The sequence below is a fragment of the Sitophilus oryzae genome, unplaced genomic scaffold, assembly GCF_002938485.1.
Source record: "Sitophilus oryzae breed Bouriz unplaced genomic scaffold, Soryzae_2.0 scaffold_1494_pilon_pilon, whole genome shotgun sequence".
NCBI lineage: Eukaryota > Metazoa > Arthropoda > Insecta > Coleoptera > Curculionidae > Sitophilus > Sitophilus oryzae.
The window spans coordinates 3993905-4017156 of NW_022146163.1; the positions used below are offsets into that span (position 1 = coordinate 3993905).

A 23252-nucleotide genomic window follows, 5' to 3' on the forward strand; every position below is an offset into this window, starting at 1 on the left:
ACTAAATACTCCGAGCTAATGGGCACTTACCCCGGCATCCTTCAGGCAGAAATCTACGCTATCGAAAGATGCGGACAATTTATCTTAGATAGAAACTATCGATAACAGGAAATAACCATCTTATCCGATAGTGATGCAGCACTAAAAGCGATCAACTCAGTAACCATCAATTCGAAGTTGGTCAAAGAATGCGTAGAGAAGCTGAACAAATTAGGCAAAGAAGATAAAGTCCTCTTACTCCTACTGGTGCCCGCTCACCAAAGGATAGAAAGCAATGAAAAAAGGGGCGAACACTCCACTAACTGGACCAGAACCGTTCTGCTTTCCAAGCGGAACTGAAGAACCGAAGAACCTGGAAGACTCCATCCGTAACCTGGAATGGAAATCCTCCAATGGTCTAAGACACTCGAAAAAGTTCCTCAGAACGATCGAGGAAAATCAAATATTTTCCTTGATTTAAGTAAAAATTCTTCGGATTGTCACGGGCCTAACAGGACTCTGTTTTCTCAACGAACACATCAGTAGATTGAAGTTGAGAAACAACGGCGAATTCAGATTCTGTGGGGAAAATGGGGAAACACCAGAACACCTTTTCACTGAGTGCGCCGAGTTGACAACCGTTCATCCCTTTCCATCCTGGCTTTTTTCTCTCCCTGCCGGAGAAGAGGTGAGGGGTTCTCGCTCCTTCTCTTGCCGTTTGATGGAAATGAGTCAGGTTGTTTCTTGGTTTCTTTACTCGCCCCTTTTCGGAGGAGTGTTTTCGCTTTTGCTTCCTCTGGAGCAAGTCCTTCGTGAAGCAGTCGGAGGTATCTAACCAAACCAAACAAAAGACGTTATCGTGGGGACTGTAATAAAGAAGAAGAAATAATTTATTGGGCAATCCCACCAATATTAGCCATGAGACATGACTAAAACATTATTACCCGTAGACACTCAGTGTTTCTGCCTTCCGGCTTCATCGATACGGGAGGAATCGGCAACGATGAACTAATAATTCTGAAAAAAGAAAAAGGGAAGCAAACGAGGCACAAGGCACCATTTGCAGCCTGGTTAGGCATGAAAATATTTTGCAGTCATGTTTTAGTCATGTGTCATGGCTAATCTTACTGTAGGCTTGCCCAATAAATTCTTTCTTCTTTTTTGTACACTAATTATATGTTTTGCACAGTCCGCCAGTGTTAAAGAACTGAACTTCTATGGGGGCTCTTAAGGTGAGAAAAAGTTATCCTTGAAAACTTGTCACCATACATTGATTATTTTATCTATTACTAATTACTATACATCTATTACAAAATTGCATAAATCTGGTACTAAAACACATCGTCTCAGATGTATTCGACCTCGAAATAGTTAAAAAAGCTTCTTGAGAAAAGAAACAATGATCTTACAACGAGATGTCCACATGAATTAAACCTTAAAGAATTAGTTTCTCACCGTGCCATGTTAACTGAGGCAATAAAGCTGCATTTTGGAGTTTGAAAATGTATAAATCAATGAGAAGCAAGCTGAAGTTCTCACGAATCTAGGACAACAGAACAACAATGCCTTCTTTGGTTGCAAAATAAAATTTATTGTTTTAAAAATACTCAGGAGACGATTTGTTGCAATCAAGTTTATATGTGATGCTACAAAAGAACTTTTACACTTGGGTTTTGAATACCTACATTTATTTTGAGCGAATCCCTTTAAATTAATTGTTTATTTAAATGCAATTAAAATGTGATTTTTGTTACTGGAGAGAGCCCTATATACGGTAAACGACTTTTTTGTTGAAGTTTAATTATGAACAATTTTGAATTTTAAAATTTTGATCATCTCACACACTGGTCAAAAGTAGATATTTAACATTTTATAACTCTAAAATTATATCTATTTACTGCGTACTGTTCTGCAATTGCCCATGTATATTCTTTTTGTTATTTTAATGACTTAAATTTATTTGAATTGTATTATTTGTCTTGTGTATTTTTTGTTGTTTGTATTTTTTTTGTGCTTTTGTTTGTTTTGTGAGTGCTTTGTCGATGAAGCCGTTTTGGCTTTTTGTACAATAAAGCATTGTTTATTTATTTATTTATTTATTTATTTATTATTATTCTCCTAATAAGCTGTGGTATATAAAAAAGTTAAATAAGATTTAAAAATCTAAATACGGAGCTACGTATACAGGGTGATTCACGGCTAGGTTAGACCGTTGATTAAAATAATTGGGAAGATACGCAACCTAATGGGCGAATTCGTGACAAGACTGATTTGATTTCTCCTTAAGTGCTAGAGATGGGTTATGAAATCGCAGTCCGCTACTTTGTCACAGCTCCACCAACGTCGCAGTATGTGACTGCTCCAGTTCCAAGAAAATCGCAGTGACATTTCGGAGCAGTTTACAAGTTTAGGACATCTGCGCTCGTGAGTAGCAATAGGAGCAATAGTGTAAATTCTGAAAATGCTCCTAGCCCCGACGGCGACGGTCAGACTGTTCCAGTCACAGTCGTCGCAGAGTTCCAGTCACAGTCACAGTCGTCGCAGGTCGCAGTCGACTGGAGCGTAGTATATTGTTTATATTCTGTGGACTGAAGCTGTTGGGAGTTTGGGAACAGGAAACGTAGCAGCGTTCGCTTTTTCTTTCATGAATCTAAATAAGATATTTATGTATTATATATTAATCACAAACAAATGTTTTTGACAAAGGTAATTTTTAACTTGTTAGTATGTTTATTTGTTAGTTAATTTTGTATCTGTGTTTTGTTGTATATCCTAAATCTTTTATTTGATCTTATACATTCATATAAGTTTTATTATTTATATCTATTTTTAAGGTCTGATGATGGCTAAATAGCCGAAACCGGTCACTAATAAAGAATTTTTTGACAGTGGTTTCAACCATAAGTTTCGACTTTGAATTGAATATACGATGTACTTAAACAGCCGTTAAACGGTAGCCTACTAAAATGCCGTTAATAAATATTGTGACGTCGTTCATGTCGGCGGAAAGTAATGCCTAACCATAAGCATTTTGCAAGAGCACCTGTGGCTCCGTGGCTGAGGCTATCGCTTCGGGAGCGAATGGTCCGGGGTTCAAATCTCACGCCGACTAAGAGTTTTTTATTTTTTTTTTTTGCTTATAGCGTGATCTTATTGCATTGGTTTCACTTTTTTTGTTAGATTGGTTCAGTTATTTGGCGGGTTGGTGAGCGTGGTTATTTGGAGGGTGTTAATTCATTGGTTAGTTGGTTATTTGGTGGGGTTGGTTGGTTTTTACTAATTTATATTTGTTTTTTAAATTTTTTTATCAGTATCGAGATTAGTTGCGTTGGTTAACTTGGTTATTTGGTGGGGTGGATAGCGTTGGTTAGTCCTTATAAAATTCGTATATTTCAGAAAGCCGTCAAGTCGTCAAGTGCGTCACATCAACGACGTCATACCTTTAACGGCATTTTAGTAAGCTACCGTTTAACGGCAGTTTAAGTACAGCCTTGAATATAACATTAAGTTTTTACCATGGTCCACCACCCTGTGAAAATGAACAGACTCTTTAAGATATTTATAGCAAAGTGCTTGGTACTTAGAAACACTCAAATTCTTCTTTATATACTTCAAAATATAGCAACATCTATCAAACTAAGACAAAAGAAAAATCAATATATTCATTTTCATAATAGACGTAATATCTTAAATATATTCCTACAGTAGTAGTAGTACCGTACAGCCGCGATTTTAAGAGCTCTAGGGGCCCGTAGTTCGGAAAAGTTCGAATCTTGTTCGTAAGGGCTCGGGAGGCTTAGGGCCCGTCGGTAACTTACCCCGATCTGCCCCGATTGCACAGACGTTAAAATCGCCACTACTATCGTATGATCGAAATAGAAAACGGCGTCCAGTTGGCTTGCAAATGACAATCGATAACATTCTCCATAAATTTTACATATAAAATGCTAGCAATCTTCATTTCATAGCTATCGCTGACGCCGTTTTTTTTTCGATCATACGATATAAATAAATAAAAACTAAACGATGATGTTGCCTATCATAATCATACCTATAGTCCTGTACTTTTTTAGTAAATGCAACGAACGGTGCCGAACACCGAGTGCGATTTTTCGGAGCAATTAACCTATAAAACAACATTTTTAATTTATAGGTTAATTGCTCCGAAAAATCGCTGCTACTTGTCACAGTGCTTTTATTGGGGCAGTCGCAGAGCGTAGCAGCTCCACAAAAATCGCAGACTGGCCCACCTCTATTAAGTGCTGTACGGTGGAGCCTCTACTCGTTTTGCGGTCAACGCATAAAATACTCATTTCCTCTAATTCGGCTAGCAAAGGCATATCGAACAAGGTGTGGAATTGAAAGCAAACAGTGTTGCGATATTAAAATATGTAATATCTGTAATACGTTTGACGAAAATATCTTTGGATGAAAAATTCGCGTTATACAAGGTGGTCCGAACTGTATTCCGGAAACTTCGGCAGCATATTCTGCAGATAAAAGTAAGTAAAAAAGTTCGTATAAATGTGTGTCCTAAAATGCTTAGTTTCGGAGATATAGGGTGTAGAAGTTTCATTTTTATTTCGATTTTTTCCTAATAATTTCTGATGTAACGTCAATATTTGGATGAAAATTGGTGTCTGGGAGTTTTTTGACATGAGAAATTTGATTTTGATGTCAATATGACTCCTACTTGTAGAGGGCGCCACCAGCATATTTTTTTAACTGGTTTGAAGAGTAATAACTTTTCGTCCGTATCTGTATAAAACTACTGAGTAAAAAATATAAACTTACGACTTTTTTACCTAAAAAAAATCTTTTGATAAAAACCGCTACGGGTAATGGTTCTCGAGATATTTGCAATCGAAATTATCAATACCTGTCATCATTGACATAAATTAAACATGTTGACTAAATAATTATTTAACTGAAATCATAAATTTGATATGTTTTTGTGTCAAAAGTTCAAGAGAAACTGTTTTATCATCATTTTTTCGCCGAAAATTTATGACTTTCGAAAATTTCCCAAATTTATTATTTCAGTCAAATAACTATCTACTCAACGTGTTAAGTTTTGTCAATAATGACATGTATTGGTTATTTCCATTCTAAATATCTTGAGAACGGTTGCTCGTAACGATTTTTACCAAGAGATATTTTTCACGTAAAAAGTCACGGAAATTTATATTTTTTCACTCAGCAGTTTTATACAGGTACGGACGAAAAGTTATTACTCTTGAAAACAGTTAAAACACATGTAGGTGGCGCCCCCTACTATTAGGAGTCATATTGGCAACAAAATCAAATTTCTCATGTCAACAAACTCCCAGACACCAATTTTCATCCAAATATTGACATTACTTCAGGAATTATTTAGAAAAAATGAAAATAAAAATGGAACTTCTACACCCTGTATCTCCAAGACTAAACATTTTAGAACATACATTTATGTGAACTTTTTTACTTATTTTTATCTGCAGAATACGCTGCCGAAGTTTTCGGAATACAGTTCGGACCACCTATTGAAAATGTAGTCGTCTTAAACATAGAATAAACAACCAAAATAAAAATTCTTTTATACTCGTATATACTGAATATTTCGTATGATTAAAAAAAGACGTTTAGTTGGCTTGGAAATGGCGACTATTGATATTTACCATAATATTTTACATATGAAGTAACAGCGATCTTAATTTCTAAGCCAACTCTTTGTTTAATCATATAATATTATATTAATTTGTTTAATAATTGAAAATCCGTATTAACTTACTGTACCCAAATTCCGTAAATTTACGGATTAATCCGTAGTTGTGGCAACACTGTCTTTGCCAACCACTCACTCTGTCGACTGAAAGCAGAACTACGGTACAGTATTCTTTCTCCGCTGCGTTGTAAATCAGCGCGCAGCGGCGCGCAGCTAAACTAAGTCTCAGACAGGTCGACTACCGGCAACGCCAGCTACATCTCGGACAGGTTTTGTGTCGCAAAAATCGCGCATAAGAATGCACATCTTCTTATTTCTTCAATCAACGGTTACACGTTTATGGAAAACTAAAAAAATGGTGTTTTTTTTTAAATTTGGATTTGTACATAAAGGCACCTGCTCCGTCTGTCTAAATTATTTCAGAATTACAGTGTTCCTGCTTCATACGAAAAATAGTTGCATCTTTGTTATTTTAGAGGGGATTATTAACTCCTCATTGATTGAAAGAGCTAATACTAAAGACAATTATTAATTTCAGATGACGTTCCCTACATCTGGACTTCAGGACGTTTGTGCGACTTCAAAGGATGTGAAAATCGTCCAGACTTGGAACCCAAAAACATCTTCGGATGGTTCTGGTCAGCTAACAGGGAAAAGATGGCCCCCACCAATCAGACTCCTGCCGGATGGGGATACAATCCTTGGTCATCTACCGGGCATAAGAAACAGAAACAACCTGACAATGCTGAATTTGACATCAACGGTAAAAAATCTATTTAAAATACCTATTAACTTTTACAACCTTCCATTCTTGTTGGAGCTGTGTACGGTTTAAATTTAAAAAAACATATACCGGGTTAGCCAAAAGTCTAGTCCCAGCTAAATATCTGAAAGATCTGAAATGCCATGTTTTTGAAATTTTGGACAAGGGGTATATACAGTATGTACGCGGATTGTTTTTACAAGGGGAAACAATTTTTTGTTATTAACATTTTGAGAAAAATGCATTCTTCATAAAAATGTTGCTTGTTCTAAAATTATTAATCCCTTTTAAGCTTCATTCAGAACCTCGCAATTAGTGGAAAAAATTAGTGGTTTCAATTAGCGTAGAAGTTTGTTCCTCTATTTTGAATGTAAGCATTCAGAACGTTAAAATTAGTGGTAGGAATTTTCAATTAGGAGAAAAAGTCACCAAACTTTTAACTTTTCCACTAATTATACTTCAAAATTTGCGAGGAATATCATTTTGGCCGTTGATTATCATCCGTTAACAGAAAATGTGGTTACAAATCAAAAGTTTATTGTTTTATAAGCTAAATTAGGCTTTCTCTATGGATACAACTTATTACCGCAAGCTGTTGCTAGGATATTTTATTAATTTTAATCGTGTTTTGTAGACATTGTGAATGATCGTAAACTAAAAAGGATAAAGTATAATTGAAACCACTAATTTATTCCACTAATTGGGAGGTTCTGAATAAAACCTTATACTTTTCCAAATTTCCAAACCGTTTTAGAGAAAATTTAAAAAAAAATGAAATTATGTTTTTTTCCCTTTACAACTTTAGGCAAATTTGTTTTATTAGTAAACCACCGCTGACAAGTTGGTCTCCGTTGGATTAACGCCAGCGGTGTTTAAAAAATAACTATTTTATTTTCTAGAGTTTTTTAGGGTGCAAGTGGCGAAATACCCATAGGATTTTTGATGATATTTGATAATATCTTAAGATTATGTAAAGTGATCTGAAAGGTAGCCAAAATTACAGTAATATACAGGGTGTTCAAAGTTAAAAAAATAATCCCGACCCATTCATTTTTTGAGCCACCCTGTAGAAGTTAAAATATTTTCATGAAATAGATCCTAATACATACTTTAGGATCTTAATACAAAATTCCTAAGTTTTTTATTATAGGAGCTACATATGGCCGACGCACAGTTGCCGGACCCGTATAAAATTAATAGTAGGAACGACTTTGAACCGTGGAACCCCTATTTGCAGCCACATTTTGATGGGCACCCTCTTAAAAGTGTATTTCCCTATTCATAAATATATGTAAAAATTAGATTTTGATTAATTACATGATGAGCGTAATGAGTAATGATACTGCAAAAAGTAAAGTATTTTTTATTTAGATTGGGCATATTCTTTTCAAAACACAGGGTGGCACCTCTCAGACGACGCGGAGACTCTAAGGAGAACGGTAGTTTATATCGAAATTAAATTTTGGAAGCATACCGTTAATTGAAATCACATTTTATAAAAATAAATAGAGTTATACAGGGTGTTAAAAAAGTTACATATCAAAGTTGTGTTTTTTTGTAATGGAAACCCCTATATATTAATTGATTTTCAGATTCTAGGAAAAAAATAAAGGTGAGTTTTATTAAAGAAGTATATGTCTAAAATGTGAGGATTTTGACATATTTCACATTTTGTGAAAATGAAGAGTAAATTTTAAATTACAATAACAGCTACCTAAATTTTAATTTACCCTGTATAGCCTGATATTTAATTACAATAACCATTGTATGTCAAACCAAATTAAAATGTGATGCGAAAAGTTATACAGGATGAGGCAAAATTAATATGGATCATTAGTCACTTTTAAAAGCAAGTGACTCCTTTATTTTAAATGGATCACCTAGTATATATTTCCTGTGTTCAATGGGGAATTCATATATTTTCAAAATATTATTAATGTTGCCTACCCCTCAGACAAAGATTGTCCTAGATTTTAATTTTTATAATTTTGCGTCAGTAGATCTTTATTATTTGAAAAAATCTAGGTGGATGTGATTTGTTAATTTAACAAAAATTAAATGAGGTAGAGTAAAATACAGAAAATACTCAAAGTTAATAATAAGAAGATACACGTTTAAAACATATTTTAATTATTACAGAATTAAAACTATAGATATTAACTTATAAAATTATGAGACAAAAATTAGCTAGACGAAATCAAATGCTCAAAATGCTTCCTTTCCTGTTAACTGCATAAAATGATTGTCTATTCAAAAGGATCTTTTCATTTTAAAAGGCATATGTGGAGTTTTACCTCCAAAAGCAGCTACTCTAATTTCTCATGTTGTCGACAATAGTTGGTCGAGTTTTGTAAACACTGTCTTTAACATATCCCCATAAAAAATTCCAGTCTAGGTAAAATTAGGAGCATTTGAGTATTCTATTAATTGGTGAATGCACACTGCATTCACCAACTAATAGAATCATGACAATTATCTCTGATGTAGGATAAGTTTGCATTTTCGGCAAATTGCTGAGAATTTTTTTTGTTTTAGCTAACACAAAATGATAACTAGCTGTTACTGTTGGACTAATTAGACAGCTATGTTGAAGTAACATCAGACATATCACAGCCACCTAGATTTTATCAAATAATAAAGATCTACTCAGATCAAATCATGTAAATGAAAATATCTAGGAAAATCTTTGTTTGAGAGGTAGGCAACCTTAATAGTATTTTGAAGAGACATGAATTCTCCATGGAATATCGGAATAATATACTGGGTGTGTTCCATTTAAGATAAAAGAGTAACATGCTTTTAAAGGTGACCATTGTTCAATATTAATTTTGTCTCACCCTGTATAACTTTTTGGACCAAGTTAATTTAACTACATATTAGGCTATACCGGGTAAATTCCATTTTAGGTAGCTTTTATTGTAATTTAAAAATTGTTCTTTATTTTTAGAAAATGTTAAAAATGTCAAAAACCTTACATTTCAGTCATAATAAAACTAAAAATAAATATAAACTAATAATAATAAAATAATAATATTAATAATAAACTCTAATAAAACTCACCTTTATTTTTCTCTCAGTAACTTGTATGTAACTTTTTTGGGGACACCCTGTACAACTCACTTTTTAAAAAGTGCTATGAATTAACCTACATATATGCTTATAAAAATGCATTTCAATACAAACTGTCGTTTTCATTGGAGCCTCCGCGTCGTAGGAAGGGTACCACCCTTGTTATAGGAGATCCGTTATTACCCAAATTTACTCTAAAATTAAACTTAAAATTTACTCTAAGAAAACAAAAAAAACAGTATTATTTATTTTTTCCCTTTAATTTCAGGTACAAGTGAATCCTGCCTGTCTATCCTCAACAACGTATACAACGACGGCATCGCCTGGCATGACGTCGCCTGTTACCACGAAAAACCAGTCGTCTGCGAGGACTCCGACGAACTTCTCAACTACGTCAGAGGCACAAACCCAGGCCTCCGCCTTTAAAAGCCCAGTAACCTGCCTAAAGTCTCTATTTATTAAATTTAATTCTTAAATTTAAAGATTAAAACTTAAGATTATGCCGAATAATAAAAAAACTGCCGTGTATTAAAAAGCACTGTAAATTATGTCAATTATGCCAATTAGAGTAAAACGTTTTGCACAAATTTATATTTCAGTGTATATTTTGTATAAAGTGTAATTATATACCTTCGATTTTTTTATTATGTGTTTTATTATACTCCTCTTTCTTTCGCCAACTAAACCAGAGGACAGCGGTTCCTAAAGGTTTTTTTCTCCTAGACCACTTTCAAAATTTACTGGTTTCGGTAGACTTTCTGCCATATTCCTAAAACTCGCCAAAAAATGTAAAAAATAGATTTACTTGTGTGTACAAAGTGATCCAGATGGACCCCGAGGGGTCCATCAGTTATTGTGTTGCGATAATAAAAATATTACTACCTCAAACAGAGTGTCTAAAAATTTATTTTAAATAATTACTAGCTTTAAACGGCAATAACTTGTTTAATTAAAATGGAACACCCTATATGTTGAGAATCAGATGCACAATTTAATTGTCTATAAAACTGTATTATACCATTTTTTACCTATCCCTTCAAGTTTTCGTAGGAAATGCATTTTCTTATAATTTAGACCACATTTATCAATATACTCATGGAATATTGACATTTTAGATTGTTTTTAAAGATAACAAATTTTTGAAGAGTACAGATACTAATATTGTCGATAAAGTTGGTTTATTTCATTATAAAATATCTGTTTAAATATTTATTAAAGAGGACCAAATAATACGATTCCAATATTCAAACTACATTAATTGACTGTTTGCTTTGATTAATAATAATTGCTCCAAATACTAAAAAACTGAATTTTGTATGTGTATTAGACAGTGTGGTATTTAATTTTTTGACGAATGCTTATTTATAACAGAGACGTTCATTTTCATAACTTATTACTATATTGATTTCTAATTCAAATTCACATTTACTTATTTTACAATAATTTATTAACACAATAATTAAGTATGTAATTAATTAGTATTTGGGCGGAAATAATGGTGGTAGATTTAATTAAGGCTGTACTTAAACTGCCGTTAAACGGTAGCTTACTAAAATGCCGTTAATAGGTATGTGTCGTTGATGTGACGCACTTGACGGCTTTATGAAATATAGGAATTTTATAAGGATTAACCAACGCTATCCACCCCACCAAATAACCAACTTAACCAACGCAACTAACCTCGACACTGATAAAAAATATAAAAAACAAATATAAATTAGTAAAAATCAACCAACCCCACCAAATAGCTAAACCAATCCAACCAAAAAGTGTGAAACCAATGCAATAAGATCACGCTATAAGCAAAAAAAATATAAAAAAGTCCTGGTCGGCGTGAGATTTGAACCACAGACCATCCGCTTACGAAGCATAGCCTCAGCCACTGACCCACAGGTGCTCTTGCAAAAAGCTTAAGGCTAGGCATTACTTTCCGCCGACATGAACGACGTCACAATATCTATTAACGGCATTTTAGTAGGCTACCGTTTAACGGCTGTTTAAGTACATCGTTTAATTAATGGTATACTCTTTTATAAAGATTTAAATAGTTTTCTTTATGTATACAAATGGGCTAGTAATATTATCGTTTTTAGCATCTGTACATTTTATACAATTTTTGCTTTAAAAACAATCTAAAATGTCAATATTCCATGGGTATCCGCGAAAAAATAAATGAGGTGTAAATTATAAGAAAATGAATTTTCTATGAAAACTTGAAGGGATAGGTAAAATATAGTATAATACAATTTGATAGACAATTAATTTGTGCATCATATTCTCCTAGAATATACAGGGTGTTCCATTAAAATTAAGCAAGTTATTGCCGTTTAAAGCTAGTAATTATTTAAAATAAATTTTTAGACACTCTGTATGAGGTAGTATTATTTTTATTATCGCAACACAACAACTGATCAATAAATAAACTTTAGTAAATATTTACGTATTAAATATAACGTATTAAAAGCTTCGATACCCTGGGAGAAATGAAGCCTTAAAATTTTTACTGTAATTTCAAAAAATTGAAAATATTTCAAAAACGGTAAGGTTTAAGTGTGATAAACCAATCAAATTTACCTTTATTTTAATCGTAGAAACTAAAAATGTAATAATATACAGGGTGTTCCATTCAAAAAATACAACTTTGATATTTTTTATTTATTTGGGACACTCTGTATCTTATAAAAATATTTTTAAATTGTAGCTCTAATAGTCCTTCAACCCAAAACTTACAATTATTGCAAAAATCTAATCGTTTAGCTACAATACTCTGTCTCGTATGGGGTGAACAACCCTGTATAGTTACATTATATGACTTTAGACTATAAGTTAATCTAAATAAGAAAGGTAGTTGGCAATAAAACAACAATTCACATTTATAGTGTATTTCTTAAATAAATGCAGAATATCGCTGTTTATGTACATATAAAGAAAAAATTAAATAACCTAAATAGTAAAAAAAACTGTACAGAAACCTTAAAAACTACTGAGATTTATATGAAAAATAATTATACACATCTTAAATCTAAAATTTAAAAAAGAAATATCTATAAAGAAAAGCTGACCAGCATTTTGTTTTTTTTTACGTAGATCATGATAACGGCGCACAAATGACGACTGATGATAAATGAACGATTATTGCACTAGATTTTTTTTAAAACGAATCAATTTACCTGAGGTAGTATAAAAGTAGAACAAAATAAAATGACAAAATCGTAGCCCAGTCAATTTAGTTAAAATTTGACGAAAGAATCGAAAAAATTAGAGAGTCGAAAGTTTTGACCCAGATAGTTTCTATTTGTCATGTAGATGACAAAATTTTTTGCGATTTGCATCTTCTCTGCATTATTAGACAAAAGAGGTTATGAACAAATTTGTAGAGAATTAAATTCTCTGCAACTTTTCTATAAGTATTAAGTCTGTAAAAATAATATTATTTATTGTTATTATAATTAACATAGTGTCAAAAACTATTAGTATGTTGACATTAACGTATTTTTTCCACTTTTCGACCATCTCTAATAAAAATAAGTGGCACATTACGTATTTTTCCCACTTTTCGACCATCTCTAATAAAAATAAGTGGCACATTTAAACGACAAAGTTATAAAGGATTTAATTCTCGACAATTGTTGCATAAAGGTGCGTTTACAACGGCTGCGCCGCTCCGCGCCGCGCATATAATTTTTTTAACATATACTTTTGTGCGCGCTAAAAAAATACACTTCAAAAGTACATGTTAAAAAAATGCTTTGCGCGGCGCGGCGCAGCCGGTGTGAACAGTGCTGCCAGGTCTGGTGAAATTTCACCAGATCTGGTGATTTTCGATCCCACTTGGTGAAATGGTAAAAATTTTTTGAAAAAGCCTTTTTTCTGGTGATTTTTGGACACTGGCTTTTATTAAACAAAAAACACTATTATATTATGAGTTTACATTCAAAACGTAACAATGGTTATTGTAAAAAATAGAACAAATATACCTATTAAACTAAGTTTCAGGTAGAAAAATTAATTAACTTGAGAATTGACTTGAAACTTGACTTTTTTACATGGCTATACCGGGTGCGTCTCAAAAGTGGTTCACCTCTATAACTTTTTTACTTTTTCAGTTAAAAAAACGAGATTTGGTATGTTAGTATACGACACAAATTAGGATTGATTGACGCATTCAATTGTTTTCGGTCACTTCCTGTTTCACCGGAAATTACTACAACTTTTGATTTTAAATGGCACCCTCGGCATTTTTTTACTTCATTCGATAGAAAATAACACTCTGAATAGAATTACATATCATGTGTCAACTTTTTGACATTTTCACATATGGTTTATTTGAAATTATAACTTGCGGTTCGTAAAGAAAATTTGACTCGAAATACCAAGTGTGCGGTATAAAATTATTCGTAAAAAAATGATTTTTCCAAATATGCTAATGAGCCATTCTAGTTCCATTTTAAAAAATTGAGATATGATTAAATATACGATTTGAGCATTTTCACGATCAAATCTATTTTTCCAAGGTCCTTAATTAAGAATTATTGTTTTTAACATAGCCATGGCATTCTAGATTGAGTTTTAAAATATGATTTTTTATTAAGCGAGAATGTCAAAACTTGACATATATATGTCATTCTATTCAGAGTGTCATTTTCTATCGAATAAAGTAAAAATATACCGAGGATGCCATTTAAAAACCAAAAATTGTAGTCATTTCCGGTGAAACAGGAAGTGACCAAAAACAATTGAATACGTTAATCCAATCTTAATTTTGTCATACACTAACATACCAAATCTCGTTTTTTTATCTGAAAAAATAAAAAAGTTATTATAGGGGTAAGCCATTTTGAGACCAGTATATTTGCATTTTGCATTTCAAAAATATTTTTTTTTAATAAAACGTGTTTTAAAACTATTTATTTGGTTCTTTTTTAAATAATGTCTGTAACTACTGTATTATATGCGAAAACATTAAAATCTGGTGATTTTTTTCCAAATCTAGCAACTTTTAGAGCAGATATCTGGTGATTTTTAATATTATGACCTGGCAGCACTGGGTGTGAGCGCTCCATAAGGAATATTTTCGTAAGGCGTATAGTCCACGACTGGAAACGCGCTGAACATATATACAGGGTAGTCTAAACTGTCTTCCGGAAACTTCGACAGCATATTCTGCTGATAAATCTAAGTAAAAATGTTCGTATATAGTTTCGGAGATACAGGGTGTAGAAGTTTCATTTTTATTTCGATTTTTTCCAAATAATTTGTGAACTAACGTCGATATTTTGATGAAAATTGATGTCTAGGAGTTTTTTGACATGAGAAATTTGATATTAATGTCAATATGACTCCTACTTGTAGAGGGCATTACCTACATATTTTTTAACTGGTTTGAAAAGTAATAACTTTTCGTCCGTACCTGTATAAAACTACCGAGTAAAAAAACATATATTTACGACATTTTTTACGTAAAAAATGTCACTTGGTAAAAATCGTTACGAGTAATGGTTCTCGAGATATTGGGAATCAAAATTATCAATACCTGTCATGATTGACATAAATTAAACACGTTGACTAATTAGTTAGTAGACTGAAAACTTGCTCGTAGCGATTTTAAGAAGAGAAGTTACATTTTTTACGTAAAAAATCACGGATATGTATATTTTTTCACTCGGTAGTTTTTACAGGTACGGACGAAAAGTTATTAATCTTCAAAACAGTCAAAACAATTGTAGAAATTAACAGTTTTTGTAATATTTAAATTTGTTTAAATAAATGTTAGATTGCGCAGTGTAATAAAAAATTGTTAGTGATGCCATTGTTTCTGAAGTTGGACAACTAAAATTTGGTAGGAGAATTTTATAGATATATAGAAAAAGAGCTGTGTAAAGATATTTTAGTTAAATTCAAAATATATTTGTGTGTTCAAAATATATTTCATAAATTTCAACTATTTAAAATTAAGAAATTTCAAATTTTTTAAATGGTACACCCTATATATTATAATTTTTTCTAATAGATTTTACAAAAATCTCCAACTTTTATTAAGTATGTCATATACCTATTTTTAATAGTTTGCGATTTATTCCAATTTTTTCTATTTTTGCCCATATTTTTAATACAACTACGCTATAACAAACATCATAGTTGCAATGACAAAAAGTAATAATTATCAAAATTTCATGTCTGTTAAGCAAGTTAAGAACAAAATTTGAATTTTAGTTTTATTTGTTGTAATAAGTATAAATGGTACAGATAATAGTTATACAGATTTTCCTGAAATTAATTAGTCAATGTGACTGATATACACGAACAAGCCAAGAAAAACATATTTTTTGGTTCAGTACTATATATTATATAGTACTTTGCTCAGTACTGTAAGAATAGATGTAGATTATCTAGAAAACATATTCCGTGTGTAATGGGACGGTTTCGCGGCAGTAGTAATATTGGCTTTACGAAACGAATTATAAACCAGAATTACTACGGGAAAAAAAGTCTACTGTATGTCGAAGAAAATTCCTATATCAGTAGTCTTCAATAATAGGTAATCTAGTATTACCCTGAGATCTGTGGCTATTCGCCCCGACGGAAATCCAAGTGTCATCTTTCATAATATAGAAATACACCAAGAAATTCAGGTTCAACTGCGATTTTGATTTATTTGAGTAAAGTTAATTAATGTTAACTAATATCAATTGTAACTAATTATTAAGCTACTTGTTAAAGATAAGTAATAAATAGTTTTGTTTTGTCATGGCAACTATGATTTTATAGAGTAATTGTATTAAAAATATGGGTAAAAATAGAAAAAAATTGGAATAAATCGCAAACTATTAAAAATAGGTATATGACATATTTAATAAAAGTTGAAGAGTTTTGTAAAATCTATCACAAAAAATGATAATATATAGGGTATATCGACTCGTTTAAAAAAAATTGAGATTTTTTAATTTTAAGTGGTTGAAATTCATAAATATATTTTGAACACCCTGTATTATTTAACTAAAATATCTTTACATATATCTTTTCATTCATCTCTAGAAAACTCGCCTACCAAATTTAGTTTCTCCAACTTCAGAAACAATGTCACCATTAACAATTTTTTACCACACTGCAATTTAACATTTGTTTAAACAAATTGAAATATTACAAAAACTGTTAATTTTAGGTATATAATATTATATATAAAAAAGTTATGGAATTTTACGCAGAATCTAAAAATAAAATAAAAAATAGGGTGTTGCATTTAAAAAAACATATGTTATATCCGCCACACTTTTTTGAAGCACCCTGTATACTTAACCTACTATCTTAACCTTCCCTATAACTTTTTCATTTAAATTTTTGTAAACCTCGAAACAAATGAGATAATGGACTTTACTCTATCGTTGACTCACCCTGTACATCAAAATTTTAATGTGCCCGTTTTTTGTGTCACTGAGTGCATTTAAAAAAAACTTATACAAAGAATTTAATTCTCTACAAACTTGTTCATAACCTTTTTTGGGTGCGCAAATCGCAAATAATATATGATTCAAGATGGCGGGCACTTCCCATATCAAATATATCGGCAAAACTGTGATTCATCTATCTGTCAAATAGAAACTAACTGCGTAAGAAGTTCCGACTCTCTAATTTCTTTGTTGAACAAATCTAAAGTGACTGGGCTATCTGTGGTACGAATGAGACATGAAATTCTTGGAAGACTTCTATAAATTAAGAAAAAAAAATACAAAAACCTAATAACAATCAAATCGATATTAGAGTATTTTGGTTTAAGGGAAATTAATAAAATAAAGACATCAAATTCAGAAACATCACAATAAAGTTGAAGCTAAATTTTATCTTATCAAATATAAACTACATTCCACTAAATTACTTATAGTTGAAGAGTTTAGATTCAAACTATTTTTTTATAGGAAAAATGAATCAACTGAAAAATTGAGATTTTTTATTTACAAACAAAAAAATTGTAATACGCTAAAAATACATTAAATGCTTTAGCGAGTGATCTACAACACATTTGCTCTAAACTCTTCAAATGTCTTAACGTTGCTCTAAAAAATGATGATATAACTAAACAGATTCGTAAAATTGGAGATACTTTTTCGATGACCCTAAGTTTTATGATGCATATTTAGAGAATATAAAAATTAAAAGCTCTATAATGAAACATTTGCCTTAGACTATAAATCTTGAATAAATCGAGTAGAAATGTTGAATCAAATTGTATTTACACTAACTTCATAAGATATTAATGTTTATTTCATAAAATATGGATTAAACGTGAAATTTTTTGTAATAAATAGCTTGAAATAAAATTACATAGAGTGTTCCTTAATAGCATGCTAATATTAAAAGGGTATTTGTTCTATTCTAAGAAAAAAATCGTATGATTGTATGTCCTAAATATCTTAACTTTTGAGATGCCGAGTAGTAAAATTTTCTATGTTTTCTAAGTCTTCTACGCATTAAAAGGAATTTTTTGATGTACAGGGTGGGTCAAATTGGACGATTTTAAAGGGAAACACCCTTTTCTATAGAAGATAGACAAAAACTAATATAGATGGAGCTCAATTTTTATCAAAAACGTGATGGTGAAAACCGCACATCGATATCTGTTACCGTTTCAGAATTACGGAATGTTTTTCAAAAATGTATTATTACTTTCAAAAAATGGCTGTAACTTTTTTGCTATGGAAATTTTTGTATTTTTATGAAAACATTTCCAAGGCACATTTTTACGTAGAATTGAATGGTTTAAGTATATTTTTTTTAAATTAATAATATAAGAATTATCAACAGAAAATATGATTTTTAATATGGGACACCCTGTATATTTTTAATTAATTGAAAAGAATTGAAAATTACCTTTCCAAAAATATAGCATACTTGATATTTTGATCGATGCCTCTTCGAGATATCGAGTTCTTAAATATTCGCCCACTTTGAATAAGTAATCTTTGAACGGCGCCGGCTGTAATGCAAAAAAGGCTAGCAGTGAGCATCAATTAAAACGAAAATAATATTTGCAATGAGAGATGCATAATTTTAAAACAATTTAAACCATATTTAACAACATCAACACATTTAAACTATATCAATAACAATAAAAATTAATAGCAAATCAAGACATGAGATTTTGCTTTATTTATCTTTATTCTTCTGCAAAGATCAAAATCCATAGGTACCAAGTCCGGCGGCCTCGATGGCCAACGGCTGGGATCTTGGTTAGCTATTCAATTATTCTCGAAATTGGCTGCAAAAATTTGCTGATTACTTCAGCGTTCTGAGGTGGTGACTCGTCTTGCTGGAAAAATATGTTTTCGAGTTCCATTAAGGACAGATCAACAATAAGGGGTTCAAAGCCTACTAGTTAAAAATAGTGAACTTTTAAAAATTCTGATTTCGACGGGAACGATAACAAAATATCAAGTATGCTATATTTTTGGAAAGGTAATTTTAAGTTTTTTTCATTTAATTAAAAATATACAGGGTGTCCCAAATAAAAAATCAATTCTTCTGTTGATAACTCTTAAATTATTAATTAAAAAAAATATATACTTAAGCCATTAAATTCCACATAAAAAGGTGCTTTGAAACTGTTTTCATAAAAATACAACATTTTTCATAGCAAAAAAGTTACAGCGATTTTTTAAAACACCCCGTAACTCCGAAATGGTAGCAAACATCGATGTGCGGTTTTCACCATCATGCTTTTGATAAAAATTGAGCTCCAGACACCGATATTAGTTTTCGTCTATCTCCTATAGAAAAGGGTGTTTCCCTTTAAAAGAGTCGAATTTGACGCACCCTGTACAAAAATGTTTTTGTTCTATCTCCTAATTCCTGAGTCCATCCAGCCGATGCAGAAACGATTTCCATAAAACAGTAACCGCATTTGGCCCTGATGTAAAATGACCCTAATTTTTTAAGCAAAAACTATATTTCGGGCGAAATAAATCAAGAGATGTAAATAGTTTAGAAATGAAGATTTTCCGAATAATGTTTTTATTTTAAGAGAAGTCAGTGATGTATCATTTTTTTTTCTTCAAAATATTCAATGTAAAACCAGTATGGACGCCATTGGTTGAACGAAATAAAATTGTTTATACATCAAAAATGACATTTTGATAAATGAGTGTATCAAGTTTTATAGAGAAAAAATTTACCACCCTGTATCTCAAAAGCTAAGATGTTTAGCACATACATTCATTTGAAGTTTTTCTCTTAGAATAGGTCCAAGATTCGCCCCCTTAAATATTAGCATGTCATTAAAGAACACCATGTATTAAAGCAGAATTTAGAATTAGAATTTTTAGTTATTTACAAAAAATGCTGACTACCATAGTTTATGCATTATAAAATAGGTTTATTTTTACCTTAAAGCAAATTATAGTCAAAATATTTTATGATTGTTTGATTTGTATGATGATAGATGAAATGCATTTGTCCATACTCAATAGTAGACTTTTTAAAAATTTTACAAATATTTGACAGGTTAACTTTGACCGTGTATACATAATTTTTTTTATCATTATAAATTTTGTATTTTTAGTCTGGTAACGATTAATGTTTGTTTAAAAACAAGGCTTTGTCTTCCGAACCGTTATTGTTATTCTTAAACGTTTTATATGCACTGTGGAAATTAAACTTTCCATTTTATGAATTTCCAAAGTGTATAGTGTATACAACCATCGTTCAACGTTACGTCATTATTATATATCTAATATTCGATTTAGGGTGCGTCTAAAATCAGTTCATATTGTTTAGAAAATATCAAGTACGTTCAAAAATTAGTAACTGAAAGTGTTCCGAAATTATTAATTTATGTTTGAACTTTATTCAATTTGATTGCGTAAAAAACATTTTAGGAACAAACGAATTTGAATATTGTTAAGCCAGAAAATTTATCTTGGCATCCCAGATCCAACCAACATGATTAGTGAAGATTCTCATACCAGTAACCATGATATTATATCAAGTTTTCCTATTGGCCAGTGATACCCCCAATTTTATACCCCTCCCTGGAAAATATTGACTAGTATTGAAATATCCAGTGACGGTGTTATTGTATTGTATTTTACACCGTGAACTTGATTTGTGCACATTATAATTAGTACAAACTTTTTAACAAATATTACCATATTCAGCAAATCAGTAATATATTAAAAGCAAAATAAAACACTAAATTACCACAATACACCAAAACACTTTTATCTTTACACTGGACGCGCGTTTCGCTAACCATGTTAGCATCATCGGCAGATTATTAAGACTATTGTTAGTCTTGACTATTAAGTTAGTCTTAATCATCTGCTGATGATGCTAACTTGGTTAGCGAAACGCGCGTCCAGTGTAAAAGTGTTTGGTGTATTGTGGTGATTTAGTGTTTTATTTTACTGTGTAACACCAAAGGTTCCAACCTCCAACTGTAATATATTAAAAGTAAAATAATATTACAAAGTGTGCTGGAAAATATGCATTATAGAAATTCCTGATATATTTTCATAAAACTCTGCACGCTCCTGGATATTTTATGAATGAAATCAGCCATGATTTTAGAAAACTGCGTTCCCCTTACAGTTGCCCCGTTGCTTCAGATCCGTGTGTCAGACTGTACTTAAAACAACATGCAATCATTATGAACTACCGCAATGACGTCCACAATCTATTTCATCTCGTTTCAAAAGAAACAGATAATATGACAATCAATGACGTAACATTGAGGGATAGTTGCATAGACTATATGCGCACAAGCATAAGTCAAATTCCAAATCTGAGTGACCATAAAACATTTTGATAGTAGGATATGTTGCTAATAATTTTATTCTTTATACAAGCTGAATACTCCTAAAAAACCATGGTCTGTATCTTAATGCTTAAGACAAAGATAAAGGTAGTTGATTTACATTATAACTAGTTGATATACAAAGATACAAAGCAGCATACATATCTCAAGTTCTATGCAAGTTTGCAAGTGGGTAATTTTTATTTGTTTTTTAATTTTAGTTAAAATGTAAAATGCTATACTAAGCCTACTACAAATGCAGTAAAGTGACTAAATAACTGTTAATAAATTACTGGTCCAACCTAGGCAAGTGCCAACTTTACTTTTTATATCATTTTAATGTTTGAATTGAATTGAATTTATTTTATTTATATTTTGAGATTATCTTAAACGTTCAAAATCCAGACCACAGAATTAGGATGACCAGAACTGTATATAATTAGTGTATTTTGTAATTAGTTCAACATATTGTAATAAGTATCGTAAAAAGTTTAGATATCATCATAAAACATGTTTTTTTATACATATCATCAGTTAATTTTCACTAATTAGAAAAATATCGAGAGCCTTATAAAGCAAATCTTATATTAACAAGGAAATAGTTTGTTGTATATCTTTCTTAGTTAAAAATATATACATATTATTGGCTTGAAATATTTAGAAATCATTCTTTTAGTTGACCATCTACTTTGTAGGTATTCCAAACAACTTCCATTTTTTTTTTGGATTCTTTCTGTATACAATATTAAATTTTGACTAGTTCATTTGCAGATTTTTCGAATACAGATGTTATCGAAAAAGTGTCCGAATTCTGTAACCAACTAATATCTGGTTCTAATTTAATAAAAATTAAAAAACTATATATACATACTAAAATTTAATGATATCGGATAAGAAATACATTAAAGCTTCATTACAGCTAATTTGAATGTAAGCAGTCAGAACGTTAAAATTAGTGGTAGGAATTTTCAATTAGTGTAAAAAATTGATAAACTTTTAACTTTTTCTCTAATTATGCTTCAAAATTTGCGAGGAATGTCATTTTGGCCTTTGATTATCATCTGTCAAGAAAATTTGTTGTTTGAAATGAAAAGTTTATTGTTTTATAAGCTAAATATTAGGCTTTCTCTGTGGATACAACTGGTTACCGCAAGCTGCAGCTAGGATATTCTATTATAGTCTAAGAGCTAGCAACGTTTTCGAGAAAGTATTTTAAGACGTCTGGCTCTTTGATATATCTTTTACTATGCTCTCTGAAACAGCATGCGGCCCGTCTGGCTGCCTATACCCGTTGCGTTCACTACTGCGCATCGGAAGAAGATCCTATATTTTTTATTAATTTAGTCCTAAAAATTCTAGTATTGAATATAAATCGAACATGTTTCCATAGCGCAGTACGTAGAGTTTCCGACCACGAACCGATGATTCAGAGTTCGAATCCGGGTCAGGTCAAAGACTTTTTTATTTTATTAAACGGTTTTATTTAGCTCGACCCTTACGGTATTTACTTATTTGTTTGTTTATTTGGGTCAAAATTAGAAATTGAAATTTAAGTACCTTCCTGTTGTCAGATTGATCTGAAATTTGGTACACACCTTTAGTTCCGATGACAATACAATATAGTAATATCAATAACATTGTAAATCTAAGATGGCCGCCGGTACAAAATGGCGGATTTCATATTTTTCCACAACCCCCTCAATATGGGTATCAAATGAAAGGGCTACACTAGTAGAATACTGTGATTATGACAAAATTTAAAATCCAAGATGGACGTCGTTACAAAATGGCGTATTAGGTGAGGGCATGAGTAGTCGTGTCCAGAACAGTTGTGTCCAAGATTGTGTGACGTTAGAAGGACAGATAAAAACAAGAAAAGGTGATTAGATGTACCTACGTAGTTAGCGGTAGCTTTACCACCCAAGTTAAGGTAATAGGTTAAAACGTGCTGA

The 23252-nt window shown here is 31.4% G+C and overlaps 1 protein-coding gene across 1 annotated transcript in view; it reads left to right on the forward strand.

The window, feature by feature from the left end:
• Positions 1 to 10159, forward strand: part of LOC115877521 — a 90497-nt gene extending 80338 nt beyond the window's left edge. The window contains exons 4-5 of the mRNA XM_030893734.1: positions 6222 to 6446; positions 9784 to 10159. Coding sequence (XP_030749594.1) covers positions 6222 to 6446; positions 9784 to 9941 — 383 coding nt within the window. The 3' untranslated portion in view covers positions 9942 to 10159. The remainder of the gene's footprint in view (positions 1 to 6221; positions 6447 to 9783) is intronic.
• Positions 10160 to 23252: the final 13093 nt, after the last annotated feature.